At 47.8% G+C, this 12260-nt stretch overlaps 1 protein-coding gene across 3 annotated transcripts in view; it reads right to left on the bottom strand.

Moving 5' to 3' along the window:
- The window catches only part of CPNE3 (copine 3), a 49873-nt gene that overhangs the window by 13760 nt on the left and 23853 nt on the right, over positions 1-12260 (bottom strand). For all 3 annotated transcript variants that reach the window (XM_019550027.1, XM_019550037.1, XM_019550019.1), the window contains 3 exons: positions 8000-8086; positions 6630-6689; positions 5384-5517 (listed from right to left, as the gene is read on the bottom strand). In XM_019550027.1, coding sequence (XP_019405572.1) covers positions 5384-5517; positions 6630-6689; positions 8000-8086 — 281 coding nt within the window. The remainder of the gene's footprint in view (positions 1-5383; positions 5518-6629; positions 6690-7999; positions 8087-12260) is intronic.

Raw genomic sequence — 12260 nt, 5'->3', positions numbered from 1 at the left:
GTGGTCCCCTTGCCTGGCCCTCCTGTGCACGACTTAGGGCCCTGGAGAAGCAGGTGAGGGAGCTTCAGGCTGAGGGGAATCAGGGATGCAGAGGATGAAATTGATACCCATTTCTATTCTCTGCAGGCCCGGTCACCCACTGAACAGCCCCTACAAGAGATACATCCAATGCAGGAGTGGCAGAAGGTGTCCAAATCCACAGCTGCTAGGCCTAGAGTAGTAGAAGCTCCCCAGCTTCACCTGGGGAACAGGTCTGATGCCCTGGCAGCTGTGATGGAGAAAGACAGAGAAATTGCCTCCGGCTGGGACGATGCCACTCCCCACATGACAAAAAATTGGCAGAGAGTGAACACCAGAAGGAAAAAGCGCCAGGTCCTCGTCATTGGAGACTCCATCCTATGAGGAAAGTCCCATCTGCCGGCCTGACCCCATGACACGAGAGGTCTGCTTCATGTCTGGGGCTCGGGTTAGAGACATCACGGAGAGGATCCCAGCCTACATCCGACTTGCAGACTGGTACTCCATGGTTGTCAACCACGTGGGAATGAATGACGTGGCCAGGGGCAACTGTGACCCCATTATGAAGGATTTCAAGGTTCTGGAGGACAAGCTTAAGGAAACAGGGGCGCAGGTGGTAGTCTCCTCACTTCTTCTGATGAGTAGGCAGGGACGGCAACAAGTCCTGCATTCGCGAGGTCAACCGGTGCTTACGCAGCTGGTGCCGCCAGGCAAGCCTTGGGTTCCTAGACAACGACCCATGCTTTCAGGCGGGGGACTTGCTGGGGTGGGATGGGCTTCACCTCTCTCCTAAAGACAAGTATGTCTTCTCTTCCAGGTTGGCTGATCTTGTACGGTGAGCTGTAAACTAGCCTCTCCGGGGGAGGGGGCCGCAGGAAGACGAGGAGACACCACCCGAACAAGACAGGTAACAAATGCAAGGAGTGCCTAGGTAAGAAACAGGGGTCCAGACAGTCCCCCAATTCGGGGAGCGGCACATGCAGTTAGGCAAGGCCTTAAATGCCTATACACCAATGCTCGTAGTATGGGGAATAAACAGGAGGAATTCGCCCTCAGAATAGCCAGTTCAGATTCAGACATAATAGGGCTTACAGAAACGTGGTGGGATTCATCCCACGACTGGCCAGTTAGCATTAGGAGCGATAGGCTTTACAGGTGGGATAGAGAAGGAAGGAAAGGTGGGGGTGTGGCACTCTATGTCAAGGAGCAATACACATCCTCTGCCAGCAGAATGGGGTCAGACGAGGGGCAAGCTGAAGTGCTCTGGGTCAAGATACAAGGGGGCCGTGGGGAAAGGGATCTAACGGTAGGGGTCTACTATAGACCCCCCAACCAAGGGGAGGAGCTGGACCCGGAATTTTCCTGCCAGCTTGCAGAGGTACTTAAGGCAAGGGATGGAGTTATCATGGGTGATTTAAATTACCCGGACATATGGGAGAAACAGTCAGCCAGGTCGGACTGTTCCAGGAGGTTCCTGGCTGAGATACAGGACCTCCACTTAATTCAGGAGGTGCACAGTCCCACCAGAAGAAATACCCTGTTGGACCTGGTCCTGGCCACAGGCGATGACCTGGTAAGGGGCCTCCAAGTTCTTGACCACCTGGGTGATAGTGATCATTGCTTGCTGTAATTCACCATCCAGCGCAGGGTGTCAAGGGCCTGCAGCAAGGCAGTAGCCCTAGACTTCAGGAGGGCCAGCTTCAATGAGTTGAGATTAGTGGAAGAGGCGCTGCGGTTCTTGAGAGCAGGGGAGCTCAGTGCCCAAGATGAGTGGTCGTTCCTTAAGGAGATGATACTCAGGGCCCAAGGGGTGACCATCCCAACAAGAAGCAAGGAGGGCAGGAGTGCCCGAAAGCTCCCCTGGCTCACCAAGGGTGTCCGGAAATGCCTGATTGCCGAAAAGGCAGTGTACAACCTGTGGAAGGGTGGTGCGATCTCCAAAGAAGAGTATACCTCCTCTGCTTGGGCCTGTAGGGGGGCTGTCAGGAAAGCTAAGGCAGACAGAGCTAGGACTAGTGTCCAAGATCAAAGATAATAAAATGTCCTTTTTCAAATATATAGGGAGGACGAAGAAAGCACTGGGAAATGTGGGGCCCCTGCAAGATCCTCTGGGCAATCTGCTGGTTGCGCCAGAGGAGAAAGCAGACCTCTTCAACCAGTTCTTCACTTTCATTTTCTTGGGCAGGGACCGGGACTTCCCCACCATGATGCAAGACGGATGCAAGACAGGCTCGAGGGGAACGCCTCCAGACCTCAGGTTGGGGAGGACAGGATTAGACAGCTTCTGGAGGGGCTGGACGTGTTCAAATCAGCAGGTCCAGATGCTCTCCACCCCAGGGAGTTGAGTGAGCTAGCAGAGGTTATTGCAGGGCCCTTGGCACAGCTTTACTAGTGCTCGTGGTGCTCAGGCCAGGTGCCAGATGATTGGAAGATAGCCAACGTGGTCCTCATCTTTCAAAAAGGGAGGAGGGAGGACCCGGGCAACTATAGGCTCGTCAGTCTTACTTCAATCCTAGGAAAACTCTTTGTGAAGATTATCAAGGAGCACATCTGCGATGGGCCGGCTTCAGGGATGATGCTCAAGGGCAACCAGCACAGTTTCCCCAACCAAGGTCTGTAGTAGACCTCCACTGTTAGGGGCAGGTCATATCAGACCAATGTGATTGCCTTTTATGATCAGGTCACAAAAGCATTGGATGCAGGTGTCGCCCCGGATGTAGTCTTTCTGGACTTCAGCAAGGCCTTTGACACCGTCTCCCATCCCACCCCATTTATGCTTACACAGTCAGATGGATTGCAGATCGGCTGAAGGGTCATACTCAGAGGGTGGTGGTGGATGAGTCATATTCAAGCTGGGGAGAAGTGGGCAGCGGAGTCCCCCAGGGCTCGGTTCTTGGGCCCACGCTGTTCAATTTTTTTATCAGTGATTTGGACGACGGGGTGAAAAGCAACCTATTTAAATTTGCTGATAATACCAAAATTTGGGGTGAGGTGAGCATGCTAGTAGGGAGGGAAAGGCTACAGCAAGACCTGGATAGGTTACAGGGGTGGGCTAACAAAAACAGGATGCTCTTCAATACTGACAAGTGCAGGGTGCTGCACTTGGGCAGTAGTAACCAGCAGCACACTTACAAGATGGGTAACTCCCTTCTTGAAAGCACGGAGGCAGAAAGGGATCTTGGAGTCATTATTGACTCCAAGATGAACATGGGCTGACAATGCGAGGTCACAGTTGGCAGGGCTAACTGCATCTTGTCATGCATCCACAGGTGCATCTCTAGCAGGGACAAGGACGTGATCCTCCCCCTCTATGCAGCACTGTTCAGGCCACAGCTGGAGTATTGTGTCCAGTTCTGTGTGCCACACTTCAGGAGGGATGTGGACAACACAGAGGGTCCAGAGGAGGGCCACCTGCATGAACTGGGGACAACAGGGCAGACCCTACAATGAGAGACTGCGGGACCTCAATCTGTTCAGCCTTCACAAGAGAAGGCTGAGGGGGGACCTGGAGACCGTCTATAAACTCACTAGGGGGGACCAGAAGGGTTTGGGAGAGACCTTGTTTCCCCTAGCGCCCCTGGCATAATGGCCATAAGTTGTTGGAAAGTAGTACCAAGGGAAGTGGTACTGGCTCCTACCCTGGGGATCTTTAAGAGGAGGCTTGATGCCTACCTGGCTAGAGTCATTTGAGCCCAGTTTTTCTCCTGCCCAGGCAGGAGGTCGGACTTGAAGATCTACAAGGTCCCTTCCGACCCTACTTCTATGATTCTATGTCCGAATCATCGAATTTTTCTGAATCTCTCCAAATTGATTTGGAGGGTTTCAATACAATTTGGAGAGACTAAACGGTCTCCTGATTTGATTCAGATTTGGAGACTCAGCCACCAAATTGGGCCAAATCTCCACTAAATCGAATCAGCAACCAAAGCTTCACACAGCCCTAGTTAACAATCTACTTCTTATCCTTGCAGTGGCAGGACACTGGCAGTGCCCTCATTTTCCCATTTTTTTGGTCACACATTAAGGTGTTTTTTGCTGTTTTCAGGCACTGTCTGATAGCTGTGGGTGAGGATTGCTCATGCAGTTTTAAGAACAGGTTAGACAAATACTTCCACAAGTCAACTTAGATAGGGAGGATCCTATGTTGAGCAGGGGTTGGATTAGATGACCACCTGAGGTCCCTTCCAGATCTACTTTTCTATGATTCAATGGTTCAAATTCTTTCCACTGGTATTAATAAAGACTGACTTTAGGAGGATGCCCACAGACTGCAGCCTATCAAAAGATCTGAACTTCAGCTCAACATTATATTAGTAAAGACTTAAGACCAGGAAAACAAAAATAGCTAACTTCCACAGTTCCTTAAGTCTCCCAACGTGACACGCATAACTGTGCATCTGTCCACAAAGCTCGCCACAGAGCAGAAACCATTTTCATAGCTGTACACATTGTTGATACCTAAAATAATCTCTACACTGCCATCTACTGGCTGCTTCAAAGAATGTTAGAGAGCTAAACTGAAAATTTTGCATCTCCCTCTAAAAGAGACACCAGCCAAATACCAGTTCATGCACAGGTGCCAACTTTCGTTTCTGCCAGTGGACGCTTATAGATATTAGAAACAAAAAAATGGTGCTTTAAACTTGGGGGATTTCTGCCAAGGAACTGAACTTGGGTGTTAAACTCAGGTACCTTAGTGAGGCTGATTAAATCAGCTATTAGGTAAAAGTGCTAAAAAGCCCTGTTGAAACACTCAATCTTTACAGCCACTGCAGAGCCGGGTTGAAGTAACATGCTGCTTCTTCCAGTAAAGCAGGCTTTTTTGGTTTTTTGGATTTTTTTTTTTAACATCTGCAAGCAGTTCAGACCTAACAGATAAAACCAAAACAGCTATGGCTCGTGGGTGCTGAGCACATGCTAATTTGTTTCAATGGGTGCCTGAGCCCTGGAGCACCCACAAAGTTGGAGCCTACAACTCGATGTTTAGCATGTGGTGGTCAGATGAAGTAACTGAAACAGACTATTTTCCACATCCTCTATCTATCCCAGAGGCTGAAAGCTAATTCAAAGTGAGAGGAGTGCATAAAATGCAAGGAAATACCATTGGCAATTGGTGCCTCCTGAGCCAGGGGGGCACATGCCCCCCAGCAGCCAGTCAGAGACTGTAGGGGGGAGGGGAAGGTGCACTGTCAGGGGGTGCACATGCACCCCCTATGTGTCACCACTGGAAAATACAAAAAGATGGTTATATTCTATTTCCACTACTTTCAGCTATAAGTCTTTCATTCTGGCATGCTGGCTGTGACACATATGGATCCTGGTTCTAAAACACACATTAGAGAATAAGACAAATTATAAAACTTACGTATCATAGTCCTGAACAACCATTCCCACGGACCAAATGGCTGACAGGTATTCATTAACTCCATTAGGGCTAAGGTAATGCAGGGAATCTGGGGAGCGAGGGTCACCATTGGAGCCTGTAAAATCTATTCCCACCTATCAAGTGAAGAATTAGCAGTGAGAGCTACTCCTGAGTTTCAAATTTCATGCAAAAGTAAACAGTAAGAGAGCTTTGACAGCAGTGCTTTTTAGCACATTTAAACACCTACCAAACACCATATTCACACTTACTCTTTTTGAAACACTGAACATATGTTGTTGATGTTTGCCCTACTTAAACAACATGAAAGAACTGAGTCCCCAGGGCAAGCTTTATCCATTAGCTCCTGTCTCTCATTAAATTTTGACCAAAAGTGCTTACCACCCCTTCAGTGGGTAGGAACCAAGTGTATAGCCTCAACCTTTTTCTTAATAGATACAATCTTAACCCTTATTAACATTCAACCTGGTCACAGAGTTCTCCCTGGAGCAGGGAAGAGGGAAGCTCCTGGGCTGGAGAAATCTTACTACTGTTGTGACTTAAACAGCTTCAGGTGAGATCCTACATTAAGGCCCAGAGGTATTGCTCAGGCTGTGGAAAAGGCCCTTGAAGCTATCTTCAATGGGGATCTAAGGGCTGTTTGATCCTCTACACCAAGATATAAAGAACGGGCATTTATACACACACTTTTTCATGCTGCGATGCACCAGAGATTAATCGAGTCTGCTCCACATGTGAGCTGATGTGCACCATGCTGCGTTGCTTCCAGTTGTGTAAGTGGAGAAACATGCACCAGGGTGGAAAAAATGGCAGCGGCGTGCTTTTGAATTAACACACCTTTGATGTGTTTTAATTCAAAAGTGGGCTGCTGCCATTTTCTGTGCACATTTTGCCCCTTATACACCTGAATGCATTGTAGTGCCAGGTGCTTTTCATGTGTAACAATGCCCAATGTGTTAAACCTGTGCCAGGAACCTGAATGCTTTTCCTTTGGTCTCCGTCTGCTCAGCTGTACTGAACTCTTACTAGGCACAACTAATATCAACCTTTCAGATCGCTACAAGTAATGGATGAACACACAAACACACATGACAGTCTCTCATATTTTGTCCATATGCTACAATAACTAGTTAAATACAGTAAATGATCAATCCATGCTACAACTTGTTCTGAATTAAAAAAAAGAAAAATCAAAAGCAACTTTGTATTTGTGATTTATTTTACTTACAATGAAATTCAGCTGACATCCTCCCATGATGTAATCAAGGAATGTGCATTCCATTATAACCTAAAAGGAAACATTTAAAATAGATTAACATTTTACTTAACAATTTAGAGAAACTAAAGAGGTTGATAAGGTGATCACTGAATTTCCTGAGAAATCAGATTTCTTCCCCACACACAGGTAGTACTGCACAAGTAGTCCCATTTCACTGCTTTTTCACAGAACAAGATACTGTGCACTTACTGCATCAGAAACAGGCCTTTTATACTTAAATATAAATAAGACTTGGATATAAGGAGAAAATTCATATGATAAATATGTTTACTTAAAATATAAAGTACCATTTGTAGAGCTGCTCACCACTTTCTAAACTGTGTTAACTGATTCACATTGCACAGTTTGAATCAAATTTCAATTTGAATTAAGAATTAATAGATGATCACTGACCATCACAGAGGTTTCCGTGCACTTCAGCAGTAGAGACTGCAAGGGGCACTGGACACTGCCCACCAATCAGGGCTACAAAACTGTGCTCACTTGCTGCAGCTGGTGGTGGGCACAAGCAACAAGCCCTAGATACATACCACATATACAGGTTAATTAATACAGTTTAAATTGCCTAGTTTGGACTGCCCTAGTCTGCATTAACTTTAATCCTTATTCAATAAGGACTAGTTCATTCAGACTGGAACCCATTTTAATTCAGACTACAGGTGTCCATGTGTATATGGTGGCTGCTGTAGTCCGGATTAAACCTAGAAAAATGTAATGTTTATAAACGGCCGAAGTTACTAGTCAACATACAGCAAAAGCCAGGATTCTTGGTGACTGTGTTTAAGGGAATGTCATTTACCAATTCCTTTGTCACTCAAACATACCCGCTGATATAATTTTGAAAGGCTACTTAATTTCCTAAAGTGACTATGCTGAGCATGTGTTAAAAGGTGCTGAGTACCTGCAGTTCCCACCAAGTAAAATGCAAAGACACTGACCACCTAATTTCAGTTAAAAATAAGGGTAATGAGATTTGATATTTTAGACAAAGACTAATCAAAGACTTTTACATAAAGGTAACTTTCAATTGCTTGCATATTCCCATACAGATGAACTCAAATCATCTCAAACAAATTACACTAATCGCATGTACTGAATTTTCATTCAAACTGAAAGCTATAACATTTTGCTGACTTTATCATAATAATTCTTGTGTGACATTCACCACATTTTGCATGTATACTACCTTCACCATTTACACTCAACTATGTAGCTTTCGTAAGCTTTACGAGGTGAAGACAATGCATTAGATCAGAGATGGTACCTGGACATTTGTAATTAAATAAAATTAAAAAATTAAAAAGCCTTAAGTGACTGACCTCACAATGTTTTACACTCACAATTCCAGAGTTTCTGTAGCTTTTTTTCTTTTGTTTTTTCTTCTCATTGACGCATTCAAATTCAACCTATGTGAGTGGAAAACAAGATCACAAGCAACATTAGTACAATCCACTTACAAAGTGCCCATTCAGGACTCTCAGGTGTCTTCCTCACAGTAAATTACAATTAGACGCACTGAAAAACCAAAACAAACCCTGCCTGCTCAAAAACAGGGAGGGGAAACCAAACCAAACCAAACCAACCACACACATACACATGCACCCAGGTTAAATACTGTGCACATACTTCCCTCTGCTAAAATGCTGGGAAGAGCAGTAATGAGAAAAGGCAGATTCTAAGATTCTGAACCCCTTGCTGGAGACCCTTGTTGTTTCCTTTTTGATAAATCCAGTGGATACTAGATGTAGCAGTTCTAGTCACTGAGTATCGCACTGTAGGGAGAGAGGTAGGTCTTACAGTTTCATAGTAGCTAAGGTCAGGAGGGACCTGAACAGATCATCTAGCCTGACCCCTGCCACAGGCAGGAATGAATGCTGGGTTCACAAGACCCCAGACAGTGATCATCTAACCTCCTCTTGAATTTACCCAAGGTAGGAGCGAGGACCACTTCCCTGGGAAGTTGGTTCCAAATATCGGTCACGCTAACCGTAACATATTGCCTTCTGAACTCTAACCTAAACCTATTCTTCATCAGCTTATTACCATTGTTCCTCATCACCCCAGGTGGTGCTGGGGAGAAAAGGGCTCTACCTATCTGCTGTTGATCTCCCCTGATGAGTTTGTAGGCAGCCACCACGTCCCCCCTCAGCTTCCTCTTGCTGAGGCTGAACAGGTTCAGGTCCCTCAGTCTCTCCTCATAGGGCCTGTCCTGCTGCCCTCTCACCAAGCGGGTGGCCCTCCTCTGAACCCTCTCCAGGCTGGCCACATCCCTCTTGAAGTGTGGCACCCAGTACTATACACAGTACTCCAACTGCAGCCTGACCAAAACCTCATAGACAGGGAGTATCACCTCTCTGGACCGTCTCAGTAAGCAGGATCTGAGATATTTAAAGATTTGAACCAACTCTTTAAAGTTTATCTTGTAATCAACAGTCATGGAAGACTGGGGGGTATTGGCATCATGCAACCAAACTAAGAAACTCTGTCGCTTAAGTAAGACTCCATCCATGTTCTGCACTCAATTCAGTTACCAGAGTACATAAGAACCTAAGAAGCCTCAGACTTAGGCAGATCAATGGTACATCTAGCCCAGTATCCTGCCTCTGACAGTGGCAGGAGTGGATGTCCTGCTGCTGCTCAGAGCACTGAACAAGATCTCTAGAGTGATAGCTCCTAGGGCTGTGCGAAGCTTTGGTAGCCAATTTGATTTGGGGGAGATTCAGCCCAAATTGGGGACTGAATCTCCAAATCTGAATCAAATCGGAAGATCAAGTAAAAGCTCTGAAGCAATTCAAAGCATCTGAATAGATTCAGAAAAGCTTTGGAAATATATTAGGCCAATTTGGAGATTCGGCTATAAACTAAACAGGCAGCTGACAGCTGCCTCCAGCTGGTAAGTCTGTTGCGGTTGAGGGAAGGGGGAGGGAAGGGGCATGGGGGGAGGGAGGGATTGGGGCTGGAAGAAGCTGCCCAGTTGGGGGGGGCATGGGCTCTGCCCTGCTGCCGCTTGCCCAGGCATGGCAGGTGGGGGAGAGTGGGGGTGATATAGGAGATGCGGGCATGGCTTGCTCTAGGCAGAAGGGGGGAAAGCAGCAGCAGGGTATAGCCCCCACTCCCAGCGCTGCTGTGCCCACATCCTGTGCCTCCCGCACCAACTGGCAAGTGGTGGCAAGGCAGAGCCCCACTCCCAGTGCTGATGTGGGAGCAGCAGCACTGGGAACAGCGGTATGCCCTGCTGCTGCTCAGAGTGAGTGGTGCCTTGATCGTGCTCCCCCCACGCCAGCTGAGCATACGACAGCAGGGCAGAGCCCCCATGACTCCCCTGCTGGGCCAGAGGCAGGCACAGCCGGAGGAGCCATGGGAGAAGCTCCCATGGCTGTGCTGCCCAGCCCCATTCCCAACCTGGCCCCAGCCTCTTGGCAATTAAAAAAAATGAAGGCTCATACTCACTAGCTGCAGGAGTGGCGATATGGGCCTCTGAGGGCTCATGGCAGAGCCCCCCCTGCACAGCACGGGGCAGTGGGGGCAGCAAGGATCAGTGTCCCCACCTGGAACCCATGTGGCAGATGCCCCATGGTGTGGATGCAGCACCGTGTGCTGTTCCCAAGTTGAGATGGCTCCACGTGTCAGCCAGAGCTCCCGGTTCGATTCCCCAGCTCTCTGACTATTCCCTCAGCAATTCCCTGGGGGGACAGGCACCCGGATTTCCACATGGAGTTTCAGCAGGCTGCTGCTGCCAGCTGGGGAAATAGCCCAGAGCCACTGCCATCACCAGCTGGTAGCAGCAGCCTGCTGTCATCCCACATCATCTAGGGGCCCACACCCCCTGGGAAGAGCTGGGGGAAGTGATCAAAGAGCTAGGGGAAAGATTGGGGAGCTAGGGAATCGAACCAGGAACTGGGGGAAATGTTCAGGGACCTGGCTTGATTCCCCAGCTCCGTTTGATTCACCTGGGAGCTAGGCGGCTCCACTTGTCAGCCAGAGCCCGGTAGCATTCAGCCCTAGTGGTCCCAGTTCCCAGACAGTGCACAGTACCCTGCTAAGCTGAGCTGCGCCTGCGCCATGGGGCAGCTGCTGCATGGGTACCAGGCAGGGGGGAATCCCTACTGCTGCTCACAGGTGGGCTCTGCCATGAGTGCCCAGAGGCTCCAATCACCACTCCTGCAGCCGGTGGGTGCAGGATTTTTTTAAGTGCTGGGACTGGGTTGGCGCTGGGGCCACACAGGACAGCCATGGGGGCTTCTCCCGCAGCTCCCCCTGCCCGGGGAGAGGCAGACTGACGGAGGAGAACCTGCAGCCACCTGGCTGTGCCTGCCTCTCCCCAGCCAATTCAAATCACCGAATCTCTCCAAATCTCCCAAAGCTGATTCGGCTGAATCGATTCGGGACAGTGATCCAAATCTCCGAATCAGATCACTGTGCTGCAGACTGGCCAAATCCGAATTGAGTACTTCCCTGTACAGATCCCCTGTTCAATAGCTGCCCTGACATTCACCATTTATTGGGTTAGAGATGCCAGAGGAAACATCTCCAACTATTCTCTTCAACAGACATTAATAGATCTTTCATCCATGAATGTATCCAGTCCCTCTTTGAACCTGGCTATGCAATCTGCCTCCATCACTCTGTGGGGAAATGAATTCCACAAATAAATATGTTGCATAATGAAGTGGTTTAAGGTGTAATTCCATTTGAAGCCACATCAGTCAATATCAACAAGAAAAAACATAAAACATGTCTGCAAGAGCTGAATTTGAAAGAAATGGATATATCCTCCTTTCCAGACAGACACGTTTAAGTCATCTTTGGGTTTTTTTGCTATAAGCTTATTGAGCAGCAGCTGCGGATCCGTCAATCCACAAACTTTGGAAACATATGGCTGGTACCCATCCTTTGCAGAGGTTCCTTGGATTTCCTGAAGCTGTCTCATTCTATTAAGCTCATGTCCATTTCACAGAAGCTTCATTTCAGCCAGCTACTCCTCAACTATTACTGATCTCCAGCAAGTGGTAGGTAAGGTAACCAGTAACACTGGCCACAGAATTGAAAACACGCATGCACATAAGTGTTTGAACAAATTTCAAAAACAACTTTGGTCATGCCTGATTACATTTAGCAACTAGTTGTTTAAAAAAATAAAAAAGGTGCGAGGGGAAGCTTACAGAAAACACAGGCATTCACCAATAAGAATCAATTGTGGCTTCATTCCTGGGATGACTTAAACATCCCAAACTTCCATTAACGTTAACAAGGGAACTAGCATGCATCAGGCTCCTGCCAAAGGTTTCCCTTAAAAATATCTCCCAAAGGAATGAATGGTAATATTGAAGCTAGTGAATAAACTGCATCAATTTTTGCAGGGGTACACCAATAGAAATTATGGAGGCCAATACTGATAGCTGATTTTTAAGGAGGCGTATCAGCTGATACTGATCTGATTTCCAATACAGACGTGTTCAGTTAGTAAATCTGTTGTGGTGGAAGGGGAGGGAGGGAGGGAGGAAGCATGGTGGGGGCAGATCAACACCCCCTGTAGTGAGGGAAGGAGTGGGGCCAGGGCTGGGGCGTGTGCCCCCGGTT

This window comes from Crocodylus porosus, unplaced genomic scaffold, assembly GCF_001723895.1.
Source record: "Crocodylus porosus isolate Cpor-Errol unplaced genomic scaffold, CroPor_comp1, whole genome shotgun sequence".
NCBI classification, from domain to species: domain Eukaryota; kingdom Metazoa; phylum Chordata; order Crocodylia; family Crocodylidae; genus Crocodylus; species Crocodylus porosus.
The sequence above is the reverse complement of the archived record's forward strand: the minus strand, read 5'-3'. Positions and strand labels throughout refer to the sequence as shown.